The sequence below is a fragment of the Nymphalis io genome, chromosome 4 (assembly GCF_905147045.1).
Source record: "Nymphalis io chromosome 4, ilAglIoxx1.1, whole genome shotgun sequence".
Classification (NCBI taxonomy): domain Eukaryota; kingdom Metazoa; phylum Arthropoda; class Insecta; order Lepidoptera; family Nymphalidae; genus Nymphalis; species Nymphalis io.
In genome coordinates, this window is record NC_065891.1 from 10,398,668 (window position 1) to 10,426,248 (window position 27,581).

The 27,581-nt window shown below is 32.0% G+C and overlaps 2 protein-coding genes across 5 annotated transcripts in view; one reads left to right on the top strand and one right to left on the bottom strand.

Annotated features, from left to right (window-relative positions):
- The first annotated feature begins 382 nt into the window (after positions 1-382).
- LOC126781827 (uncharacterized) lies at positions 383-7,467 on the top strand. 4 transcript variants are annotated; one of them, XM_050506903.1, is made up of 7 exons: positions 383-603; positions 1,011-1,213; positions 3,738-5,164; positions 5,235-5,446; positions 5,517-5,711; positions 5,786-6,238; positions 6,693-7,467. In XM_050506903.1, the coding sequence occupies exons 2-7, from the start codon at positions 1,018-1,020 to the stop codon at positions 6,796-6,798; spliced, it is 2,589 nt and encodes an 862-aa protein (XP_050362860.1). In that variant the 5' UTR covers positions 383-603; positions 1,011-1,017; the 3' UTR covers positions 6,799-7,467. The 4 variants fall into 4 exon arrangements, 2 of the variants coding, with proteins under 2 accessions (XP_050362860.1, XP_050362861.1); XR_007670712.1 differs by lacking the exon at positions 383-603 and adding an exon at positions 6,514-6,620 and having other exon boundaries at positions 877-1,213; XR_007670711.1 differs by lacking the exon at positions 383-603 and having other exon boundaries at positions 877-1,213; positions 6,693-6,930; positions 7,235-7,467.
- A 2,333-nt stretch (positions 7,468-9,800) lies between these two features.
- The window catches only part of LOC126781842 (synaptotagmin-5-like), a 28,049-nt gene continuing 10,268 nt past the window's right edge, over positions 9,801-27,581 (bottom strand). The window contains exons 2-8 of the mRNA XM_050506944.1: positions 25,765-25,908; positions 15,194-15,426; positions 12,491-12,720; positions 11,568-11,775; positions 10,793-11,019; positions 10,383-10,528; positions 9,801-10,084 (exon numbers count right to left, since the gene is read on the bottom strand). Coding sequence (XP_050362901.1) covers positions 9,938-10,084; positions 10,383-10,528; positions 10,793-11,019; positions 11,568-11,775; positions 12,491-12,720; positions 15,194-15,426; positions 25,765-25,908 — 1,335 coding nt within the window. The 3' untranslated portion in view covers positions 9,801-9,937. The remainder of the gene's footprint in view (positions 10,085-10,382; positions 10,529-10,792; positions 11,020-11,567; positions 11,776-12,490; positions 12,721-15,193; positions 15,427-25,764; positions 25,909-27,581) is intronic.

The window sequence follows — 27,581 nt, forward strand, 5'->3', positions numbered from 1 at the left end:
AGTTGCTCCTATATGGGCTTAAGGTTACACATACACATACATTTACGTTCGACACACGCAGGCTTCCTCACGATGTTTTACTTTACACAGCTCGAGATCAATTAAACATATTTTTGTATACAATAGAATAGTCCATCATTTGCCATCACATCACAATAAAGACAAGACAAGTATAAAAATAAATACAAACAAAACCAAAAGTTATACTACCCTAAGTCTAATGAAAATGTGTAAGTTCAATTAATAGTAACACTAAAAATAGAAACTTCTCGTTACAATCATAAACAAAATAAAGATAAAAGGGCATGGGTTAACTACATTAGTTGTATAGGAGTGTGATCTGACAAAGCTGTGGACCATTCAGTTCTAGTCAAGATTTTAACTCGGACACTGGTTTTCTATAGCCCAAGAATTCGTTAATAATATCTAGAGCCAGTGTGACTTAAAAAAAATCTCAGCAGCAGCCAAAAAAGAGGTTGCAACTGTGTACAGTCCTGAGCTTCGGAAAGTACGTAAAGCAGTCGACCATGTGCCTAAACTCTTTCCGGTCCTACCTGATTTGTTAGAGAGAGGAAATAAAGAGTGCACCTGCGTGTGAGAATGGTAATCATCATAATCGTTAATTATTAATCTGATTACATTTTGCCCAAGTTTGACACTATTAATATTGTAAAGAGTTAAATAAAATAATGATATCTAGCATATAAACACAATTTTTCTCATTCAATTGAAATAAGTCTATCTATATCGTTATTTCGAATCACTGGCCTGAATCACTTTTAACAAACGTATATAAACTGGCAACTTATGGCTGTTATCTGTAATCTGTATTATCAAAATCTTTGACAGTTGTGGTTTTGGAAGAGAAGAATCTAATTTAGAGTCGAATTTAAGTTTTCTATTTTTAAAAATAGTACTAACTTTTAACAATAACCTAGCATTAGTGCATAAATAAATAAGTTTTAGTTATCTGTGAATAAATCTTTTTGATTTCTTGCTTTTCTTCGAAGAGATAAAATGGCCTGCGTCGATTTATCATTATCAGCTAATGCTGATTCGGAAATGGAAGAAGGGGAAATAGTGGATGAAGTTAATTATCTCTCTGATATATCATCTGATGAAGAATTTCTGTTAAGACAGAGGTTGAAGGTTTTAGAAAATTATAATAATGCCTTGGAGCGTAAGGAAGCGAAGAGGACATCAATCGGGTCAGGTACTTGTGTTGAGCTGTGTTGAGGTGTATTACGACCTTTTACTCTACAGTCAGTACGACGTTGCTTGTGCTTTACATGCAGCAGAGGTTAAGATATCCTATTAATCTTCAAGTATTCTTTTTCTAAATTATTTTTTAATTATTAATTGTGACCGAATGGTGGAAGACAGAGTATAATTATCATGATCAACACTCGATTGTGATGAATGTATAACTTTAAATAAGTGTTATAAGATTAGTAATTTTATTAAGAAATAGTTTGTTGCGATAACCCTTATATAAGTAATAATAGTAGCTTTTGTATTTTTTTTCTCAGTTTAATAAAAAAAAACAAATCTTTGAAGGATATATAAAGTAAGGGAAATTCTACTCCTTTTGATTTCATCATATTAGTTAACTTTTTTTAATAATATCAAAGTGGTTTTACATTTTTTTTTAACTAAAATATTTTATCTAAGCTTCCGTGAATTATTCATTGTCTTGATTACTTTAATTTTATTATAAACTTCTCACATTGCATAAAATACACTCAAGGAAATACTGAAGAGGAGTAAACAAACAAACAAAGTAGCTTAAAAACTGTTTTATGTGTGTCTATTGAAGGATTGCTTACATGATAATTGACTAAAACTAATCTTTTTTGAAATAAAAAAAATGATGATACCCTCCTGATCGATTTTGACCACGGCATCCGATCTCAAGAGAGATTAGCCAACTGTGATCCACTCGCAATTCCCTCGCTCTCATAGTTCGATGGGACAGTTATCGAACACAACCAGAAAGACTTATTTCATAGAATTCATTGAAATATAGTCAACTGTTAGCATTTTTCATAATGTTTGACTTAATCATTAAAGATTAACTTTTAATTCTCAACTCAAACTAACTTATTCAAAACTAACTTATTTGTAAAATGCTAAAAACTATTTAGGACTACATACTACTAGCACTATAAACAACAACATTTCTTTTGTTAAATGACTTTTTTCTAAAACTAGACATTCAAGTATCTTATATCTTTCTGACCCTCTTTAGATCTGTATTTAGTAAATAAGAAGCTTTGTTATCTTCCATGCGATTTGATTCATCATTGTAATTCGGACTACCATATACATAATGTCAATCTGCATGACTTTTATTTATGAATAATTAGCATGAAGTGACCTAGATCTTTTACAGTAAGTGCCGTGAAATAAATATAAATTTGCACTATGATATCTTTGCATGAGTGGAATTGCAACTTGTTACCATTAGATGAAAGCTTAAATTGATTTCTAGGCTTGTAGGTACAGACAATCAAGCTACAAGGATATGCTGCGCTTGCACCTCAAATGTAAATAGGTCAAGTTCAAGAGACTCAGTCCTGCTCCTGTGTTTCGAATTGCATACTTCGCTTACACTAGTGCTTTCTTTTATATTTGTTCTTATTAAGAGTAATAATTTTTTTTTGTATTAAATAAAATATATACAGTCAAAGAGCAAAAGTTTTGCATATGATGTTAGCAATTTAGTCCTGTGAGGTTAGACACACTGAGGCATAAATCATTAAGCCATCATCATTCATTAATTAGATTCCATTCTTCTACTGATGCAATTTTAAAGTTTCATGCTGCTAGCCGCTAGTTCTATTTTATTTATATTCTATTATTTTATTCATTTTGTTTCACAATTTGTTTCATAATATCTCTCAGGGACCCGTTTTCTACTATTTGTGCTTTTGTGCACTTTATTTTATAGGTGTAAGTAAATTTTGTCTGGCAAGCATGTAAGCTTTAAATTTTTTGGGTTCGATCGCACATGTTTATTTTTGTAACCTTGCCTCTTAAGTCTTGTATACTTCAGTCTGCGGTCAGTCATTAACATAGCGGAAAATGACAGTGTTGAAAACTTCCAATGTTTTATTTAGGGACTCAATTATTGTAAGTGTAACTTTTTTCAATAAAAGTTATAGCTTCCGAGACTCGACTTTATATAAGATATAGAATTACCATTTTTAGTAAGTAATATTAACAAAAGACATATATTGTTGAAGAAAAATTAAAATTTAATGTGGAATTTTGTAAAATACAGTTCTTGCTAAACGCAACAATTTTGATTTAACATATAAAAAATTTATATATACAGTAAAAAAATCTTAATTTTTATATAACAGCTATAACATAATAAGCTAGAAAATATTATTCAGCCTTTTTTCTTTTTCCTTTAAATATTTCCGTGGTTTTTATATAGTTGTAGTTGAATGTCATCTCACTTTCCGGTTCATCTCCACATTCTAACTAAGACTGACAAAAGACAACTGATCATGACTGACGATAGGATCTGGTCTTTCGGTGTAGGTAAGATCAGATTACACAGTTAGACCAGAACTAGATTATTTTGTTTACTGTGTAATGAAATACAACTATTCAATCATTAGTAATTAAATCAACCAAATACTAGTTTCGTATTTACTATAGAAAAAAATGCATGTTGATCATATTGTGAATTGACTTAGTTTAAGCAACAGAGACAAAATGGATTTTAGGTAAGGAACATGGAAACAAAGACCCACTGTATGGACTCTCTGACATCTCTGCTAATGATGTAGATGATGACTTTCTTAAAACAAAATTCGTAATCACTAAAGAAAAAAAACATCACAGACCAAAGCGACTGAAACAAACTGATAAGAATAAAGAACACCGAAAGAAACTTAACCGAAACAAAAAGAAAGTGGATATAAGTAGCGATAGTGAAGCTAGTGAATTTCCTGATGATGATTATAAAAATAAGAGACGTAAACTAGCTGATGCAGTTTCCTTGAATATTGTTAAGAATGACACATCAACATTAAAAGACAGATTATCTAAGATGTTATGCATATCAAAAGTTGGAAATAATAATAAAGTAGTTCCATTAGCAATACCTGAATGTAAATTTGACCCTCAAGTTAAAAAAATAAATAATGACTTCAGCGAAGCAATACTAAATTCGAACTCTGCAGACAATCTAACTAATTCGTGCATAGGTGATGGCGAAGGCGATTCAAAGACAATTCAAATTCACGATAGTCCGAAAGAGAATGTGGATACAATTTCTATTGATAAAAAAGAAGAAAACAGCGTTGAAAATTCAGATGAAGACTTGGAATTGCTTCGACAACATGCACTTAAAACAAAATCTGTTAAAACAAGATCTGTAAAAACAAAAAATGACCAAAAAGTAATGAATGATAAATCTGAACATAAGACTGATATTTTATCCGAAGACGAAGATAGTGATACGGCGGAGTTGAGAATGATTTGTCTAAAGTCAACGTTATTAAAACAAGCTATTGAAGCGAAACAGAAAAAAAAATTACAAAAAAGACTTTCACATACGGCCAATATGAATGAATTTGATATTTGCGAACCGGAAAATGATTTACACGTTGATAATAATACTGATATAGAATCTGTAGACATGGACATTGGTTCTGATGGCGAAGATAAAGGCAAAGAATTAATAAGTGTCTGTTCATTAAATCGTCCTAGAATAAATAGTAATGAAGTAAAAAATATGACTAACAATTTAAGAAAAGAAGACGAATTAGAAGAGGACGAAGACTTATTACGAGCCAAATTATTAACTTCATTAAGTAAAAATCTGCCAAATTTAGTAGACCTAAATGTTTTGAATTCTGCTCTTGGTAAAGAATCAACAAAAGTTGAGAAGAGAAAAAGTCCCTGCCAACCCAGTGCGGGTGTTGAAGAAAAGAAATTTATAATTCAGCTCGGAGAATCTGATTCGGAAGGTGAACACGAAGCAACAAAAAATTTAACAAAAATGCATATTAAATTATCCGAACAAGCAGAGTTTCAACAGAAATTAGATCAATTTTTAAAAACAACTAGATTAGAGGTTGAAAAGACAAAGTTACCAGATGTTGTACAGGAGCCTGTGCAAAAACCTCAAGAGAAGATCATTGTGAAGGTTGGATTTAGATCAAAACATTTCATCCTTGTAAATTAACTTTTAAATTAATAACGTTTATTTGTTTTAGACTATGAACCATTTACCGAAATCGGAACAAATAGAATATAAAAACTTAGTAAAAAGAATGGCTGAGCTGGAGAAAATAAAACAAGCAAGGCAAAGTTTAATTAACGTAAATAATATTGCGGCTAAAGATACTCTTAAGCCTAGAAATTTCTCAATGGCAACATATAAAATAGCTTCTGCTAAAAAAGTAGAAGAAAAGATTGCTTTGTCGAGGTATTAAATAAATTTATACTCAAAATAGGTAGCGTTTATTTATTTTTTTATTTAATGAAATATATTTTAGAAAAAGGATAGCAGAAGAATCGGCAAGAATGTTGAAATTGAAAGAAGAGGCAACAAAATTATCTCAGCGTTATAAAATTGTTGCCACAGAGTTAAAAAATATTGCGACCGCAATAACTATTAATAAAAAACAACAAAAAAATGTACAGCATGGCTTAACCAAAATTAGACATCAACATCAGATGCTTTTGAAGAGGTATTTCTATGCAATACTGTACCATTATATACTTTTGTGATTATTTCAATTAATTTAAACGTTTTTCTTTCTAGTTCGCCAACTAAACATTCCAATCAGAATTTAACTTTAGGTCGGTCAATTCAAAACGCACAGCCGACTGTTAAGTTACAAAAAGAAAATGAACCTCTGGATGAGGAACAAAAACAATGTGGCATTCTCACGTCTGTTAAAGTGACTGTTCCCAACGATCTCAAAAAGGATGCCGCACCTGCTAGTCCTAGACCTGTTCAAGTAGAAACATCGAATAATAAAAAAAATATGAAGTTGCCAAAAAGTCCAAATAAAGATAGAATAGTCGAGTTAAAGAAACACAGTCAAAATAAAAATTGTGATGAAGAAATTGTAAAAGAAACGATTTTGATTAACACTCTAGATAAAAATACAGACGGTGATCGAGATTTAACAGAATCGGAGAGTTATACTCGCATAATACAACCAGACTTAGACGATTATAAATCACCGTTGGAAGCATTACAATGTAAAAAGTAAGTATATTAAAACGTAAAAGATATTGATTTTCACGTATATTTCGAAGTTAATAGTATCTTAATATAATTTCCAGAAAGGTTCAATTCATGCCAATAAAAATATCTTGATACGCGTCCACAAGACTAACTTTCAAATATCCAATAAAATATTTTGTGTCTCTAAAGTACTCCAAAAGTAAATTGTTTTCGTCATCATAGTAATTTCGTAGGTAACTTAGTGAATTTGAATAACTTTGATCAAAGTGTTCACCGTCAAAAATGTTCTTCATTAGGTGTATTAAAAAAACGAGAGTAAATAAACATTCAAAGTATCGTTTCCGCAACTGAATATAATGTGGATGGCCATATGCTTACGAACATCGCCCGTCTGCGTTGCGATGTAAGTATGCATCAAAACTGTCCACGGTTTACATTAAACTATCATAATTTTTCTAAAATGATAACTTTTCAGCTGGGAGGAGGATCCGAATGCCGTCCTGTGCCCTTTCGAATTTGGCGGCAGTTGCAGAGACCCTGATTGCAAATACCTTCATCCCAAAATTCCCAAACAAGAATGACACACACACGTACACGTACGCACACACTACCCTACATACAGATATACGTAAACAACACAACTCATAATAATTCTATTACCTTTACTACATACTTTTCGTAACATCCCCGAGTGCCTATGGATGCCATTATGTGTAAAGTATTTATGTAGATCTCTTTCTTCTTTCATGCATGCAAAAATCTATTATTATTATTTTATTTATTTTGAATATATTTTTCAATTTTTTTTTTAATTTGTTTATGTCATTCTAATGCAGGCAAAATATTATTTAATATTTTTTAAGGTTATAGTGTGTGGGTGTGTTGATTGTTGGGCAAAATTGTTTCTCGTAAACTTACACTAAGGATAATATGGGTTTAGAATATAAATGTATTTTTAATATTGAATGTAATTATTGAGAAAGATTAAGTTATTGATGTTTATCTATGCAATTCTAGTTGCCGTTGAAGATGGTGGCCTCGGCGTCGGAGTGGTAAGTTACGAACCTTTAAAATAGTGATAATGTAGTGGTTTTCAAAGCATCGACGGTGGTATTAGAGCGACTGATCCAGCGCTTACGGTAAACTGTCGTGGACAATTTACGTTATAAACGTGTTTTTTATTTGCTTTAATAAATTAATTGTACATAGTGTAAAATAAAGAAAATATATAATAAAATATATAAGTTATTGTAAAATCGACTTTTATTTTAGTGAAATTCACAAAGCGAAATGAAAGACCTTATATAAAGAGATAATTTATTCAGACATTGTAAAATAAAAAATAACAATGTAAGTAATTTCCATCACACAGATACACATATAGACAAAAATACATATCTTGAATCAAATTCGATATAATTACAATTCTTATTATAAATAAAGAATGACACGAAATGACTAGACACTGTTACACATAACGATAAACTGTGGGCGAAGATTATTAGAAAAGAACTTATCTATTAAACAATATGGACTTTTAAAATTTCAGTTTTAAAAAAATTATAAAGTACATTCGTAATACATATAAATACTCTTATATAAAATCTATAATCATAAGATTTGTTTGGTGTCTCCAAAGCTCCATAATTAGGTACATAATAACGATTGTATAGTCGAATAGGTATATAATGTATTTTTAAAACATATACGCGTTACATGTGTAATAAACCTTATAACTATGTTACACGGATATTCTATATGAAGAGCCCACAGTTAAGGACATCAATAGATTACATATAAATGTGAATATGAAGGTAGTGATTCAAATTCTTCATTCATTCATTCATTCTGTTGTGATTCAACATTTTTTTTTAATCTACAGGTAATATTCAATTTGCCTTTAATGGAAAAAATAGAAATACATCTTAATACGATCTTTATAACACATACAAGTTATTTATAGTGCCCGTAGTGACTAGGGAGGTCTATTTTCCTTCGTTCGAAGCCGAAGCCGAATGTTCAATCGGTACAATTTTTCTTTAAAAACATCTTACAATGTTCCAAATAGGGCTAGCTCGATACCCCGTCCACCGACACGAATGTGTCTTTACAATTTTACTGTTGAATGGAGTGTACTGAGTAGGTACACTCCATTCATCAGATATTTTATCGCAAAACAACAGTACTTGTTATTGTTATGTTCCGGTTTGAAGGGTGAATGAGCCAGTGTAATTACAGGTACAAGGGATATAACATCTTAGTTCCCAAGGTTGGTGGCCCATTGGCGATGTAAGTGATGATTAACATTTCTTACAATGCCAATGTCTATGGGAGTTGGTGACCACTTACCATCAGGTGGCCCATATGCTCGTCCGCCTATCTATTAAATAAAAAAAATGTGAATAAGTCAAAAAAACAAATATTTTAAAATCATTCACAGAATCGCACCAAGCTATCTCTTACTTTTAAACTTTCTCATTATTTCCTAAAATCCATAATTTTTCCAGGGAATTCCGGACGGCTAGCTTATAAAAACTCCGATTAATTCGTTTGTTCGCTCCTTGCAACCTTCGGCTTCGGCTAAGCCTTCGATGCTTTTCTGACCGAAGACTTTTTTTAGGCCAAACGACGAAAAGTTTCCGTCGGGCTCTATGATTTATTTATCTATAGACTATAATATAACGTAGAGAGCTTGGTATTTTTTTTTTGTGGTTGGTAAAGGTCCTAAGAAATACGTTTATTTATTTTATGGCTTTAAAATGTGCTTTATCATAAATGTTAATAACTGACTTAGCCTATTAACTCCTATTTGTTTTTTGCTATTATTCCCAATAAAACTTAATCATTCCGTTAGCAAAAATATATTGTATTAATTAATATTTTTAATTTAAATACTTATTGGGTATAATTGGGTTCTTGAAAGGAATAATGTTTTTTAATAAATTCCTCCGTCTGTATTTACTTATTCGTGTATTTTACTCCTACCACCTTTAACGTCTCTTTTTAGTTTAGCAATATACGTAGTGTGGTAGTTTTTTAAAATTTTAAAATAAGAACCTTGAAGTAGAATGTCTTCCAAATTCAAATTATCCAACAGATATGAAGGGTATATTTTTCAAATAAAATTCGTTGTGCTGTTTAAATTAAAACCAAAATGTATCAAGTCAATTAATATCGTGTTTCGACTTATGTCGTTACTAACTACTTTAGGCCAGCTGATCTTAACGGTATCGGTTTAAGGGAGTCGACGGGGCCCTTACGGTGTTGTTTTATATATCGACTTAAACGTTTAATTTTATTGAGGAGTTGGAGAGATTACGATGAATTATTTTGTATACCAAATTGTAACAAACATATTTGCGTGCTTATCGTGGGCGACATGTATTAGAATTATTACTTATAAAGAAATCATAACATCTGTAAAACTCTGTTTCATGCAAATAAATGATTATTATTATTACCTCGATGATTTCTTAAATCGTTATTTTATGCGATTACATTTTATATGAATCTGATACTTTTATAAAATAAAATTATTTTTATTTAGTTTAGACAAAAAAATGTAGCCAGGTAACGTTCCAAATTTAAAACAAAATCGTTTACTCAAAAAGTGTGTTTCCTTTTCCTCGGCTTAGACAGAGAAGTATTTTATATAGACACCAGCACACACATAATAGGGGAAATGAGGTATAAGTGTAAAATGATCATATCGGGCGCAGTCTATCTGAGGGTGTGCCACATGGCGACGGCCTTGCGCGTCTCCTGCGCCATCTGCGCCCAGTGGCGCCCCTCCGCCGCCGGCTCGGCCGCGCCCACGCAGCACCACCCCACCACCAGCCCGCTGCCGCCGCCCGTCACCACACACACCTGCGAAGCATTTTATGTTATCATAGGAATTTATATATTTTCTACAAAGAAAAAGACCAGAACACATATTAATTCTTTTGTTCTTTGTTTATTTTACATCAAAACATTATAAAACTAAATACCTCCCGCGATTTCTGTTTGTTTTGACGACATTACATGACGACTTGCTTGCTTCGCGAAAACCAAAAGAATTATTTGTATTACGATATAAAATTTGAAGTAGACCTTCATTCTAAGCGTCCGAAGCCGTGACTTAAGAATTACCTAAGTGTCGTTCAAATGCAGACTTTTATTTTACCTCAATGGAAGCTTCGTGTAAATTAGCTGAAGGCAGACTGAACGAAAGCGCCTCGTTCCAAACGGGATTGTTGAGCTCTTTTCTGTTGGTCTTCTTCTTCTTTACCCGCTTTCCGTTCACGAGAAGATATACTTTAACGTACACATCTGAAACAGGGTCAATCTTAAATTTCCTATTTCATTCAAATAAATAATAATTAATGGAAAACGAATTAAAATATAAGTGTTTAATTCAGTGCAAGCTCATTGTAACTGCGAAGTATGCGCCACACGTGGGCAGTAATTTTAGGTGGGTGCTTATGAGCACTTTGACCAATTTTAGTTTTGTTTGAATTAAGTTTTATTATGAGAGTGAGAATTTTCCCAGGAGAAATTCGATGAAGAGGAAAATATTAATATATATATTTATACCTAAAGCATCTTTTCCTTCCTGCGGTGGAAGAAGATTTCTAGCTTTCAGCACGACCACTGTGAGACGCTCAGCTGAAGGTAGGTATGACAGAGATAGTAACAGTTCCTGAAGTTCTTCTGGCGGTCGTCTCTCTCGTGATAGCTCTGCCCATATTTCCGCACCCCCTGCCACCTCTACACGTGAGAGTGGCACCTTCGCTGATCCCATTACTTCGTTGCGCGAAAACCTTAAATAATTAAGTTAGAAAAAAAAACCAGATAAATTATTACTCATAATAGAACTCGAAGTTCACACGACGTCACTGTTGATCTCCATTATAAAATCATTAAGCAAGTACCTAACTGTTTTTATTTTTTTGATTTGTTCACCTTAGCATTGCCCTATATCCTAATATCACATTAGTAAATTGATTAAAAATGAAAAATGTTTAAAATTGTCAGAACTTTTATATGCGTAGATGTGTAAGAGACTTCAATATATATAAAAATAGATTAAATCAATAAAAAATCGATATATCATTGTTAGGAATATGTCAAACCATTAAAAAGTACTAAATTGTCTATGGTTTCATCATAAATCTTTGATCAGGTACTCACGGAACGCCACAAGGCTACTTATAAGTAGCTCTATGTCAGATATCTCTGTCATAATTAAAACTTAAATAGTGAATACTTAAATAAACAATACAAAAGACATATGATGGCATATCATTATTTAAAACTGAATATATATATATACTTACCTACGTTCAGTGAGTACAGAGTTATCTATTACCTGTCATAATCAAACACCTGCAGCAAGAGTGTCTTATCGGTGAGTTCGTCATGGGATACGGGGAACTTGAAATGCTGGTCGAAGAATGGATTCGCTTGGTTTCTATGAACTGGTGTTTGACGCACACGAGTGTCTACTTCAGGCAACAAACTCACTCTCACGTAAGGATCGTTGAAACCACCCGCTTCGTAACCGGCGAGGTCATGTGCTGCAAGAGACAATGAGACTATACATAATATATATTACTTAATGTGTACTATACATACAATATACAATTATTGTGTGGGTTTAGAGCTTCCAAGCAATTAAGTACTTATTTATTTCTTTTAATTATTTTAATCTGGTGCTACTATCATATATAATATATAGCCTTCGGACTGTAACACAACAGTAATACAGCAATACTCACTATATTGCTGTTTGGCGGTGGAATAAATTATGAGTGTTTTGTTACATACCAAGACGAATTTGCACCATGTGCCAAATTACTAAAAATATAAGATAAATATAATTAAAAGTAAAGAAGCAAGCTTTATCTTTTATTTTTAAAGAAGACGAGACGAAGATACTCCTGTTTAAATCTCAGAGTTTTTTTTTTATAGAATAGGAAGGTGGACGAGTATATGGACCACCTGATGATGATGGTCACCAAACGCCCTTAGAAATGTCTAAGGCATTGTAAGAAATGTCAACCATCGCTTATAGCCAATGCGCCACCAACCTTGGGAACTAAGATTTTATGTCCCTTGTGCCAGTAATTACACTGGCTCACTCACCCTTCAAACCGGAACACAACAATATCAAGTATTGCTGTTTTGCGGTAGAATATCTGATGAGTGGGTGGTACCTACCCAGACGAGCTTGCACAAAGCCCTACCACCAGTAAATGTAGGTGATTATTAAAAATAATATATTTAGTATACCTTCAATCAAATGGACTTCGAGATCAGATCGATCGAAATCATATTTCAAACGTAAGTGGATTCTTCCTAACGAAGGTCCTGCACCCTCTAGCTCAATAACGAGAGGGGCTTCCCGTTTGGTGTAGAGGTCCGGCTGGAGTGCTCCAAGGGCGCTGATGGCGGCACCAGAACCAGGACTCAGAGGTACCCCACTGCTGCTTTCCACTAAGGAGTTGCTTCGGTCTATCCGTCTAAAATACAGGAAAAATAGGATTTTAAAAATGATTAATCATTAAATCATTCATATAATATATCTTGCTACTGCTACGGAACGAAATTTTATGACGTCAGTGTTCATTTATTCTCAACTCTGAAGGCTTACGTACAAGCATAACGTGTACCTACATATATGTTCGTAAACGAGTTACATCCCGGCGTCCTATATCATCAACTCATAATGTGACCTTAAATATTAAACGCATCTATGGAACTTGAATATACATATTTCACGAAGCTTGTAATGTACCGACGTGTCAACACTTGTTAATAATTCAGCGACCATTACTTGTAGTTGTGACCTCTGTTGACACTACTCAAATATCTGATTGAAAATTGAAATTTTGAACTAAAATAAGGTTTTCAAATTCTATTTAGCTAAATAAAAAATCTATTCATTTGGACAAAATGGATTTTTTTAATGAATTAAGAAGAAGTAAAGTCGTTATATATATGTTCCATGTTCTTTTAATATAATGCTGGTACTACACGATTGTAATATTTTAATTTAAGTGTATGATAATGATAATTAAAAGGTTTCATTGATAGCATATCTAGGATATAGAATATTGAAATAAACGATTAAGAAATATTCATTGTTTTATTCGCAAAACCAACATTTACCAATCGTTATTCGTAAAACCTTACTCTCGTGGTTAAAGTCCGAAAAATCATCTCACTTTTGTAATATCTTTACGTTTACCAACCCATGTTGGTAAATCCTAAGATTTACTAGTATAATCCTTATTTTTTTTCAGTAACTTATTATGTGTGATATGAAAGCGCGGAGTTAAGGTTCGTTAATTGTCATACGGGATAGATAATTATTTAATTGTATTTATTTAACATATCCAGGTAATATCATTGGTTGAAAAGTGTAATACATACATACATATAATATGTAAATGAATTCAGTAAATTTAAAATTTAACGCAATTTCATTGATCCTTTTTTTTGTTTATACGTACAAAAACTCATTCATTTGTTTTGTTATAAAGTGAAAAAGTACTTAATAAAAAATATTAGGTATAAAATAACTTTATGACAAATGTCGTGTAGTTTCTTACGTGTAATGATTATACATTGCATTAAATAATCACACGAGCACAGATAGCCTGTTGGCACAAAGTAATGAGTTCGGAGTGTCAGAAGAAGGCCCGGGTGGGTAAATTGAGTTATGTCAATTTGTGCGGGACACGCCCGCTTGAGATTGATTCTCGGAGCGGGGACTTTAGCGTGTCGAATTTTCAACATAATATTTGATGTACAATTCGGAATGACAATATAGAACAATTTACGTGACGTTCCTTTCATTTAAAATTAAATATACATTTTTATATTTGCTTACTTTTATTATTAATGTGTTATTATTATGATTCCACGATACATGTAAGTATGTAGATATAATGCATGTTAATAATTTATATACATTATTCACGAGTCTAAATAAAATCGTAAATTGCTTTGTATTTTTAGGCTGTTTACTTAAACAATGATTACCCGTTAAATAACGTTTATAAGCAAGGCCTATATATATGTCAGTAAATTGTAATATGTAATATGAAATGTATATATATATATATATATATATATATATATATATATACATACATATCATATTACAATATCAATATGTAAATATTTACTATTTATAATGACAAAAAATATATTATTCTAGTAAACACTTGAATTTTCATTGATTTTAATTGTGCAAGGAATAAATTAACGGAATCAGCTGTTACAAGAGTTCAACTCTAATGAATTCAGATCTCGTCAAACATAAGTAAATCCTACATGATATAGTCGGGATACATCAAGAGCGGTAAAGATTCGGTTAGCGAGATAAATTCGACGTAGATCACGTTTCTGTAATCTAGGGCGGAGTATCACGTAGAGGTAATGATGAAATATACACGGAAACCTAGCTTGTGACATACGTAGAATATTGTAGACTAAATATAACTGGTTTTGTCAGGTTTTCGCAAACAATGTCAATTTGCAAAATGAAAAGTCTCCTATTGATAATTTTAAAATGCTATTTTTTGTGCATTTGGCCTCGGGATCCGCGACCACTAGATTAATGAAGCAGTCGGCTAACTACATATGAAACGTTTAAAAAACCTTTTTATTAAATAATCTTTTAATTTTGAAGCCAATTTGATTAATTAAAAAAAAATATATTTTTTTTCCATTTTTAGCGTAATTGTAGAAGTTAGTAGTAGAGTGAGTAGTGTGAGTTAAGAAAGCTGTCTTACACGATACATAATCATAGTGCAGTATTGTTATAGAAAGTTAAGTTTGCTTATTATTTTAATTTATTTTTTGAATATGTGCGCTCCACTCGGTAAAACTATAATGCTGTTTGTGATTCTGAATCAGATAAATTACTCAGAAAAGACACACAAGATATCTGTAATCGAAGAATTAAAACATTGTTTGACTTCATACCTTGGCGGCACCAAAAGAGGAGACAGGCATCTCGGTGGTATATGTCGTGGGCTAGGTGGTGCGGGAGAATCAGCTAACGAAGCGAGCGAGCCATGGGCGAGAGGTGCCGCTCTGACATCCAGAGAGGCCGCTCGTAGCGGCGATGGAGACCGCGGCACGCCAGCAACTCCTGCTTCTAGTGTCCGTCCGTCGGGTGCAAATGTGCGTATTGCTGGAGATGAGCCGCGGTGACTCTGAAAAACATTTATTCTTTTATATTAAGCCATTCGTTAATGTGTAATGAACTAGCCAACCCGACCGCTTTGTTAGGCAAAATTCTTAATTTAAAAATATTAAGTTAATTTATGAATTTTAAAGGTAAAGCTCTTAAATTAAAACGGTAGAAGCATTCTTCTTTCGAATATAGAATTCGTAAATTTCACGATTACTAAATATATAATAAAAAGGTTATTTTTTATTACTGTTTATATTTAAATACGCTAAATGTTACGTGTTAGTAAAAAAAACCTCTATTGTCTTTGAAAACTCATAATCCATTATACTTTGTCGTACTTTCACTTTTACGAGTTCTGTAAGTGCATATCAAAAGGAGCTTTTCGTGATTGCGGTTTCGAATTTCAGTCATCCATTCTAATTGTCATTGCAAACATCATTAGTGGTTAATACACGATAGTGGAGTTAATTGGTTAATCTCTCATAACGTTATACAATTCACCCTTAATTATTGCAGATTTCACATAATATAATTAATACAAAATATAATTAACGTGGAAATGATAAGACGTGTTATATTATAATATATAATATAGTTTTAGTCCATAAGTATCATTAATGAAAAAAAAACTTTTTTTTAAGATTATTGTATAATAATTATTTTCTCTTGACCAATCGCAGAAACTTACTTACAATTTGAGCAGCAGATCTTATATGCAAAAATGTGCGTGCGCTAACATAGGCGTGTTCTTAATTATCTCACTCTCATATAAACGAGAGTGTAAGGAATACTAAATACAAACAACCTTATAACTAGTCACTAGATCAACAGGATATTAAAAAAATAATTTACTGTAATTAGTATAAAAATTAACGCCCTTTTACTTTACCTTACGTTGCTTAGCAAGTAAAAGTATCTGTCAATAATCTTGTTGCCAGATTAAAAATACAGATTATCATTGTGTAATATCAAAAAAAAGTCAGTAAAACTTTTCAGCGATATTTAATAATAATTCGTTTTAAATTTAAGATTATATATACATATATATACATACATCATAAAAATTATATTATGCGACATACATTTATATTACAGTGAATGTTAAAAAATAACTAAAAGTCTTAAAATTATTAGTTTGAAGTACTGCGATCGGTGCTAGAATACTGATTTACCGCAACAAAACAACAATATAATTTCACCGGAGGCAATTATTATGAAAATTCCCTTTGACAATGGAACGTCGCTGGTGGCGTGCTTTTTACTATTATGTGTTTCATGCGAAGTATTACATAACACGACTCTGATATAATCAGTATCAATCACTGGTATAAAGACAAAATATAACAAAAGATATATCTGCCTGCGATCGAATCAAATATAACTTCGTATGTGTAATCTCGTGCGGAATTTAATTTTATAGAAGTCTCTTGTTAAAATAATATTAAAGTCTTTCATAACCGTCCAAATTATTAAATATGAGGTCGTATTTGTCAATAAAATCAACTTTGATGCAGATTATTAGACCGGACCCGAGTATTGTGAAACGGTTTTTTTTTATCTTATGTATAGAAATTAATTCATTTTTTGTCCATATTCTTTGCGTTCGTGTGTCATTAATCGGATGAACGATATGCTGTGCAAGTTGAAACTTTGTATCGTTGTTTACGCACGGGCCGTGCGTGAAGTTTTTTTTTCTTTCGCAAGTGCGCTTATAACATAATTCCACCGATATGTATCGTAAATGTTCATTTGTGTTAAGGCACCTCTTGATTGGCCGAAATCAATATGGGTACGGAAACCCGCCTCGCTACCCGGGCAATTCCTCACAAGCAGCATCGGATGCCTGGTTGTTTGTTCTGATTCATTCTTATCATGTAGTTACCCGTTAATTAAATTAAGGTTTATCGGTCGGGGTCATCATATCATGCTGCAAAAGAAAGGGCTACTCGCGCAATCCATAACCTAGAAGCTAAAGAATCTCTAAGACAGAAATTATCAGGCAAACTAGACTCGTTATTGACCAATTGAAAACTGCTGGCGATGTTTGCGATGATTTCCCGCCTCCTACACGCCCATGGAAAGTGTCGTTCTAGAGTATTCTATTGAATGTCCTATTGGACACTATGAGGCAATAATTTGGTTAACAGGGCGGGTAAGTTGACATAATTAACCAGATACCGAGAGCCGGAGCAAAGTAACGTAAATATGTCTTATAACTATTTTAAAATCTTCAAATATCAAGATATTAAAAACTATTTAGTCTTTTTTCGTTGTTTTAATATTAAAATAGTAATTAATCACTTTTCAAACCATATAAGAAGTAAATGAAAGTAGTGATATAGTTTTTTTATCAAAATATTGATAATGATGGTTATTCTGATCGATGTTGGCCCCGTGACCAATGAGATAAAATGTGGCACAGGAGATATAATCGTATAGAAGTGTGTGCACAAACAAACGTGCACTCTATACGCTCATACTCGTAGATCACAACCTGATACGAGTGGAGTCGCTTCAGCCGCAGGACCAACGGCTTTACATGTTTTCACACAAAAGTGTGCTTACACTGCTAAGTTTCAACCTTAGAGATGCGATTGAGTATTTTTAAACAGAACAGAATAAACCAATAATGGTTTATACACCTCAATTAAATACAATTTAAACTCAGGACATCTAGGGTGAGCAACTGTATATGCTAGCCATCTAACAAAACATAGGTAGACGTAATATGTATAAATATGAAAAATTGACTATAAATGTTCCGTAAGGAACGTATTTAAAATATCGTCAGTCAAGGGACGGTGATTGAAACGAAATTAAATATAAATTCGTCAAAGAAACAGTGCAAGTTTTATTGTATTTATTTTAGAAGTATAACTTTCATTATACTATGGAAATTATCTTCATAGTAGATACCTATTTAATACAACGGCTTATGTTAGGTGTATTGTATTAGAATATTTATAGAACACTTGAAACTTTCGCGAAGTTTGTTATCCATTTTAAATGTCATATTTGTGTTTTAAGCGAACAGCATTTGCGAGGTCCGGCTGTGCTAGTCTAGTAGTTACTTGGTGGTAGATCTTTATGCAAGCTCGTCTGAGTACATACCACCCACTTATCAGCAATTCTACCGCCAAACTTAATACTTAGTATTGTTGCGTTGCGATGTGAAGGATGACTGAGAGAGTGTAACTACAGGAACATAACATCGACGTTTCCAAGGCTGGTGGCGCATTGGCGATGTAAGGAATGGTTAATACTTCTTACGTCGCCAATTTCTACGGGCGGTGGTGACCACTTAACACCAGCTGGACCATTTGCCCATCCGCCTACCTATAACATAACAAAAAAACATTATTTTGTTTACTGTGTATATATAATATTAAAATTTAATAAGTATATATAAGTATAGCTATTTTTAAGCATATCTTTGAGAGCATTTCATCAAAGGGATTGTTACTGGATTGTTTTTTGAAATCATATGGGAACAACACTCGAAAGTAATATTGAATAAAATTTGAATTAATTAATATTGTAAGAAATTATCAATAATATTTTTACTAGTATTAGTAATTTGTTTGGTAAAAAATAATATATTGTTTACTTAACCAGTAACATAGATATAGATTTTATAAAACCAAGAATACAACATAAGAATATTTGTAATCGGTTCTGTGACTTAAAAGGACTACAAAATAAGGCCTATCCTGTAATTCAGTAAAATATACCTGGATCCAGAGGAGTGATTCGATTGAATAGTACATTTGTGTGTTCTGTTTGTGGCGAGAGTGACACGGTGAGCTGCGTTTTGTTCTCATCATAAATTCCGTTAGTATCAGGCTTCATATACGTATTCATTGTTTTGTGACTACATAATTGTGTGACGTAATGGGAAGTGCGTACTGTTTTGTTTATTTATCGATGTATATATTATATATGCATAGGTTAGGATAAAATCTTACAACCAATGGTGTAATTGGACCGTGTTGTAAATACAAATTTAAGAAACAGAAAGAATATTATAATTTTTTTTTTAATTTGATATCGAATGGGAGGCTAGCAAATAGGCCTCCTGATGGTAAGTGGTCACTACTGCCCATAGGCATTGACACTAAGAAAAAATAACCATCCCTTACGTCACCTAACTAAGTTATGTCCCTTTTGCGTTTAGTTACACTGACTCACTCATCCTTAAAACCGGAAAACAACAATACTAAGTATTGCTTTTCTACGGTAGAATTTATTATAAATGGTAAAAAGTGGTCGTAAGAGTCTACTTAAATAAAGTATATTTTGATTTTCATGATTGCATATGGACTGAATTTGTAAATTAAACGATTGTATATGTATACACTATGTGCACATAGTTGGAGTGGAAAATAGGAATACAAGAGATGCCTTGAAATGCGATGTAAGAATTTTTTGTTAAAAAAACCGTTATCCGTACGAAAAAGTCATCAGAGTTCGTTTCAAAAACGTACTTACTTTGATGTTTACATTTGACCTTTCCTTCTAATAGAACATTTCAACCATTTAAAGCATTTTTTAAAGAAATGTTCATTCAGTAACAAATGCTTCACACCAATGCTTTTTACATATTTTTAACAACTTTTGATAAAACCTTTTACAAACTACGTTTACTTTTTGTAAACGTAGTTTTCTGTACGTAATTTATACTAAAGAGATATTTCTTTTGAAATGTTTAGTAGAAAAACTACTCAACCAATATCCATAAAACTGACATCAGCAGCGCGTTTTGGAGATTTTAGTACATAATATTATTATATAATAAGATGCGTTTAACAAGTTCACTCGCTTTAAATTTAAATTATCGTTCTTGTTATAAAAAAATGCTATACATGGGTATTTCTTTCTGTATGAAATGTTATAAAGAAAACTAAAAACAATAATTTAAATTGTATATATACGAAAAAGGAAACATATGATTTCATTTAAATTATAAAAGGAAATAAGGTTTTCGTTTTCTTTAATATGATGCGCTACGTTCTATTAAATAATATATGCAAATTCGCTACCAGAGAGACCTTTTACTAAACAAATAAGATACGGCCTAACCAAATTTACGAGGCCTTTATTTTCAACGATATCTCCAGCTTTAATTTTAGTCAGAGAAATGGAATCTATATAAAACATTTTGTATTTCTGTATACATATATGTACACGAATGTAATAAATGCATTGTAAGCTCATATATAACAAACATTGTGGAAACATAAAACATCTAATTCCTTTAAGAACTTACCTTAAAATCCAAACTGTAACGACAAAATGACAAAAGACGATATGTCCTTTGCTATTTTATATATTACATACATAAAAAATTGTTATTTTTATATATTACATACATAAAAATTAAAATGTAGGTTTTTCTGGATTGGTTTTATTTAAAAATATGTGTAATAGGCCTGGACTTAGAGATTCAAGCCCTTCCATCCTTATAACTTAATTATATTATTTTTGGCAGGATGGAGCTCTATGGGCGAGGCCCTAGGCCGGTGCTTTGTATGCCTGAGCATACAAAGCACCGGCATTTCAGGGCTGAAAATTGACGGTGTTTTGAGGTGTCGTGAAAGGTAACCTATTAAACCTATAGTTTTTAATAATAAAACCTGGAGACATAAAATAAGGTAGAGACATTCCTGCAATACAAATATATTAATTATGGAATGATTTTACAAATTATAAGTCCATGCTGGGTTAACGTCCTAATTAAAGTTTATTTTACGCCTGTAGGGAGTCAGTTGAATATAAGTGTTATTGCTATAGTTTGTATATAAAGCCAAGGAGAGAACATGTGGATCATAACTAAACCAACCTACCCTGTAGCTGCATGGTGAGATAAGCTCCAAGCTTTACTTTACTTTATACTTTTATTGTGCACCACAAAGATTCAAAAAGAAAAAAAATGCATAACACTTGGATACAACATTAGCATACAACTTTAGCGGCCTTATCGCCTTAACATATCTCTTCCAGGCAACCGACGGCGTAAAGAACTACTCAAAGGATACGACGCATATAATAATAAATGACATAAATCTATAATAAAATCGAACAAATAAATAAATGTCAATATAATATATAAAATAATAATATATCAATAAATAAATAATATTATTAATACGATTTATACGATAGTAAAAGAACTTAAACAAAACGAGAGACTTAAAAAAAGAAAAAAAAAAATCATTGCTGTTCAAACATTTAAGACAAAAATGATCTTTTACAAGTTTTCTATTTTCAGTTATTTACCGGAATATTCTTTTGATATTCCTATTCTTCATCTAATAAAACTTTGAGCCAGATTGTCTACGGTCGACAAAAGCCCAAGAGGTCATGATTGAACCTGCGATTTTCACGTCGATAGGACCGTATATTGACGTGTATTACAAATAATTTAAAACGAACGCGTGACAATGTTAAGAACATCAAACTGCGGGTCAGTGCGAGTATGCACTATTTCCAATTTAACGAGAGCATTCCCGATAGGATTCGAATAGTTGCTGAGAAAATTGGATGTTGTGTGAAGTACATTGTAACTCATGTTGCAGAATATTTCAATATACGAGTTCATAGTCGTTTCATTTTATATTCGAATTGAAATTTATCCAGCCATCATTGGTTAGTTAATAATTAATCTAAAGCTAAAACTGCTGGCAAAAATCTTGGCATCCTCAATAAGGTCAAACAGTACTTCACACCGGAACAGCTTCGGACTTTATATCAAGCCCAAGTCAGATCGTGCATAGAGTACTGCAGCCATTTATGGGACGGCTCTGCTAAGTAGCAGCTTGATGCTTTGAATTGAGTGGATCGTCGTGCTAGAAGGCTCATTGGCGACCAGACACTGGTTAAAAAACTCCAGACCTTAGAACACCGTCGTAAGGTTGCTTGACTGTCAGTATTCTATATGATATATTTCGGAGAGTGTGCTCAGGAACTATTTAATTTGGTTCTTTTGTCAGCTTATTACCACAGAACTGCGAGGCATCGTAAAGATCTGCAGCCGTACGTAGTTGACATACCTAAGACACGTACGAAACGATTTGCTTCCTCGTTTCTGATACGCACCTAGGGTTTGGAATACCTGACTTCCGTTTTTCCCACCACCTACAGTATGGGTACCTTCAAGTCAAGAGTGAATAGCCATCTTCTAGGCAAGCGCGCTCCATCTTAGACTGTATCTTCAATTTCCATCAGGTGTGATAACAGTCAAGCGCTAGCCTATACATTAAAAAAAAGTTTTAATTAAAACATCTTAAGCAATTTTATTCGTATAGAAAGAAGTTATTAAAGTTATGTATTGTTTCGTAGTTATATGAAGATTAGTTCAAGTATTGAATAATGAGCCCAGTTTGCTCAATGGATAGTCCATTTTTTTTTCAGATAGGAGATAAATCGATGATAACATTTTGTTAAAATCAATTCCAAAGTTAATTTCTTTTATAATAATAACACACGCTGGAAAACCTTCTTTTTCAATTGCTTTTCTTATCAAATAGTTATATTATTTTTATTAAATATTTATCAACTAAATATTAAATTCTATTATTATGTTTTTAAATAATATATTCATTTAAAAATATCAACAGCATTTAATTCAGCTATCCATTTGATATTTACAATTGAATATTTCGGTCTAAATACCGGCGTATCGACCGGATGTCGGTTATGAAAGTTATGAAAGTGATTCGTGGTATTTTCACGTATGTTAAACGCGTTCAATATGCGAGAATCAGCACGTGCAATCTACATAATATCTTATAGCGAGTTAATTATATTAAAATAATGAACATTTTGTCGAACAAGCAAATTTAATGAGCAAATTATTCAAAATATAGGTATTAAGCTTTTTCCTTTTATAAGGTCATTGGAAAATGAACAGTTAATGACTTTTCATTTTATTGTTGTTTCATAGTTTTCTCTTGCAATATAATCGTTCTCTTTACGAATTTATAAAATTGTTATTAAATATAATAAATAATAAATATATTTAGAGAGTATGTGTTTTTAAATTATGTTTTTCTATAGTATTCTTTTTATATAACATTTTTAAAGTTTTTTTTTTAAAAACTATTATACCTACTTCTCGAATGTGCTAAAGATTGACTGTCACAGTTCAGTCTGATTTTTATAAAGTTTTCGATTCAATTTGATATTATGTTTTAAACATAAATATAACCAATATTTATTAGTCACATAATGAAATGTATTGACATCTTAATACAATTAAAGTTTTTCTCTCAAAGTATGTTTAACTCTTACATACTAAAGAGCTTAATTTCAACGACTTAATCTTTCATAAAACATTTACGTAAACAGTAAATATATACGTAAAGACTTAAAGTACTTAACAATATAAATAGGTCACAAATTATCCGTTTGCTATTAAATTGTAGCCTCATTTGATCTTAAAGCTACTAGTATTACATGTTAAATCTTATTTGGTCTTTCCATAACAATTTCTTCATCTCGTGAATTTTAGATTGGATTCTCCTTGATGGCCTTTTGATGTGTAAATATCTTAGCGCTCGGTTCACGGTAGTGGCTAACTGAGATTTCGAACGTCAGACGAGTAAGCGTAAGAGCTCGAGAGTCAAATGACGTCAGCGTAAGATTTCAAGGGTCGGATGACGCCAGCGTAAGATTTTTTATTGTAAGTGCATTAACGTGTGCGTAAGGTACACGATAGGGGCTAACCAAGACTGAGAGCTCACATGTTCATCAATTCTCGTGATTACCTTGACACTCACATCATTTTTTCTTGTGAAACAAGTAGTTTCTTTACAAATTGAAATTCAATGTTTTGGTAATTTGTAATAGTATAGCTATCTCAACGAATTTGTAACTCGACACGAGTTATTGTTAATTGAAATATCTATCTCGACTGGACTACAAGTACTAGTATATATATTCAATAAAACTTGAATCTCGTGTATTCGATCAAAGTTCGTGATTGCGTTTACGTTTTATATCCAAATAACTACAGACTTAAGAAACTTTAGCGGGATTGTACTTCGTTTTATTGACTTCGTTTTTTTTTAAATTACGTACTCATTTGTTAATGGTTTTGCGGTTTGGGTTAAATGTAAACAGATGAATTCACAAAAAGCTCTTAAATATTTAATTATTTTATTATTATACAATAATATATAATTAATTCATAATAAACTAATTCAATATCATTAAATGACAAAAACAATTGATTATTGTACAATAATGAAAAATTATAAATTAAGGTGAAACAGATTACATACTATAAATATCTTACAAAATACATACATTCCGAAACCGAATCCGAAACAGCCTGTGAATGTCCCACTGCTGGGCTAAAGGCCTCCTCTCCTCATTTTGAGGAGAAGGTTTGGAGCTTATTCCACCACGCTGCTCCAATGCGGGTTGGTGGAATACATACATTATGACTATATAATTGTAGATATGTGTTAAAGTGCTTGAGTCTATACATATAGCTCCAATTACGTTACAATAAAAAAACACACAAAAGCAACTTTTATATAAAGATCAATATATTTAGTAAAACAACATTTAAATTTAAAAATTTATTGCACATTATAAATAATGTTTTTTTTTAATGTATATAATATTGTAGACGCAACTGCAATTCATTGAAGTAGTTCTATATTTTCCAATCATTGAAATCAAATCCGGTTTGAAGGGTCAAGGGTTGTGAGCCAGTGTAATTACAGGCACAAGGGACATAAAATCTTAGTTCCCAAGGTTGGTGGCGCATTGGCTATAAGCGATGGTTGACATTTCTTACAATGCCAATGTCTAAGGGCGTTTGGTGACCACTTACCATCAGGTGGCCCATATGCTCGTCCACCTTCCTATTCTATAAAAAAATAAAATTATATAAATAATAATAATATTTAATTATTATTGGTAATATGTAATTTGATTTGTGGGAAACAGTAACCACTATTATCTGATATTTTTCGGTAGAATAAATGCTCCTAAACTATGATTGCTTAATTTATATTTGATCTTAGAAAAACACTTGTATAAAGTTTTTATAAAGTACACTTGATTCTACATTTTTGGTTTTAAGATTTAAAAATAAAGCAAACGTTTTAATATCGAAATCTATAAAAACAATGGTACAATATAACACGGATAATGTAGCTATACTAATATAATAAACATCAAGAGTTTGTTTCGAAAATATCTCTTTGCTTCTATTTATTAAATATACGCCCCATGGGGAGCAGAAATGTTTAACGCAGTCGAAACCAGGCAGAACAGATAGTATATATTGTAAAATATTTTGTGCCTTTGCTAATAACATAATACATAAGTGTGGTGGTAGACTTACAGTGGCTCTAGAAGTCCCGCTGTCGAGGCTGCTTTGAGATGATATCGAAGGAGTCCGGGCAAGCCTGGCATGAGGCAACGAAGACGCCGTTCGACTTTCACTCAGCGGTTGCACCCGACAATGTTCCTTGGGTATCAACATCTCCTGTAACAAAATACTACCTTAGAACAACTATTTTATATTCGATAGCACAAATGCAACTTTTTTATGTTTTATAGTATATTATCAGCCACGTGGGCTGTGGCTGTGTAATAGCTGAATATAAGACCGCATATACTGTTTAGTATTGAATTTAAATCCTGGTTTATCCAAATTAATTTGATGAAAGAAACATTTCTGTGTACACGCTTCTGTACATGGTATAATAATAGTTTCCACAGAATGCTAGTCATTTACCGCAGTGAGCGAGACTCGTTCATGAAGACATTATTATTTATTACAATTACATAAAATATGCTGACAATGTATCTTTGTATCTCTATTGACATTTATAATCACACTTGTTACAAAAATAGAATTGCAAACATATGACCCTTCAGGATGACGTAAATAATACTGATTAATTATATTTAAATACAATAAATCTTTATAATATGTAAATAAAAGTCCAAGCCGTCATTTACGTAGAACTGACAAAATATACGAACACTTTTAATAAATGAAATGAGAATTCACAGCGCTACAAATTCAATTTAAATTAAGTACACTTTCAATTTAAATAATAAAAATCACTGAAATTAAATAAAAACTATTAAAATCGAACACATAAACAAAATATCCTACATAGTATATATTGTAGAAGAGTAAAATGGTATATCAAAATGTCATCTATATCACAATGTTTGAAGATATCATGCAAATAAGACGAAACAAAGATGTTTCTAATGTCACCTAGTAATTGTGATAGGCAATATTGTATAACTAAACGTTGGTCTAGTGGCTATAAATCTCGGAATCGAATCCATGATAAGGAAGTTATTAGTTAATCGGTTAAGAACATCTCCGTAACCTGAGGAGGGGATTGACGATTTTGTTTTCGATATCTGGGCGAGCATCTAAAGCCGTCGGCTTGCGCTCAATCACTCTCTTGCATTTAACAATGAGCTAGACCATCGATTTCAAATTACATAATATTTATTCGGCCCTGATTATAAACGTTGATTAGTGTTTTGTTAACAACTGTATTATCTCTTTCTGTCATCACTGATTTGACATTTGAAAGACGAAGACAACATTGTTAACTTAACCACCTCCTAAATAGCATTTCTAAGTTAAGCCGATAATTCTTAAGCTTAAATACGATTTTAACGATTTTTATTTTCATCGAGACATCACGAGGGATGAGTGAGAATGCCATCGTTGGTAATATTTTCTTTTAAAGTATATGATAGGTTATCGTAGTATTTCATTGGTGTATATAATTATACATAGAATTAATTGTAAGTTATAAATAGTCACATTATTTTCCTAGAATACGTATTGAATGTCCTTGTCACCTTGTAATAATATGCTCCGTAAAAAAATCAGAACTAAATAATAATATCATGCCTTGTCTATATAATAGTGTGAGTAATAATTAGTGCAAAATAACGTTGTTTTATATAAAGGTTTAAGATTAATTTGAGTACTTTGTATTTAGTTGGGTGCGCCAGCTCGGAAGGCAAGTCGTGTGCTCGTTAGTGCCACTTCCTATCATGTCACGTTCGCAACTACACTAACGTTGCTATAGTTCATAATTTTCCTGCTGAAATGTAACAATCTATATTCCGGTGAATCACTGAGGTCAAAAATCTAGCTAGAATACGTAAATTTTACCG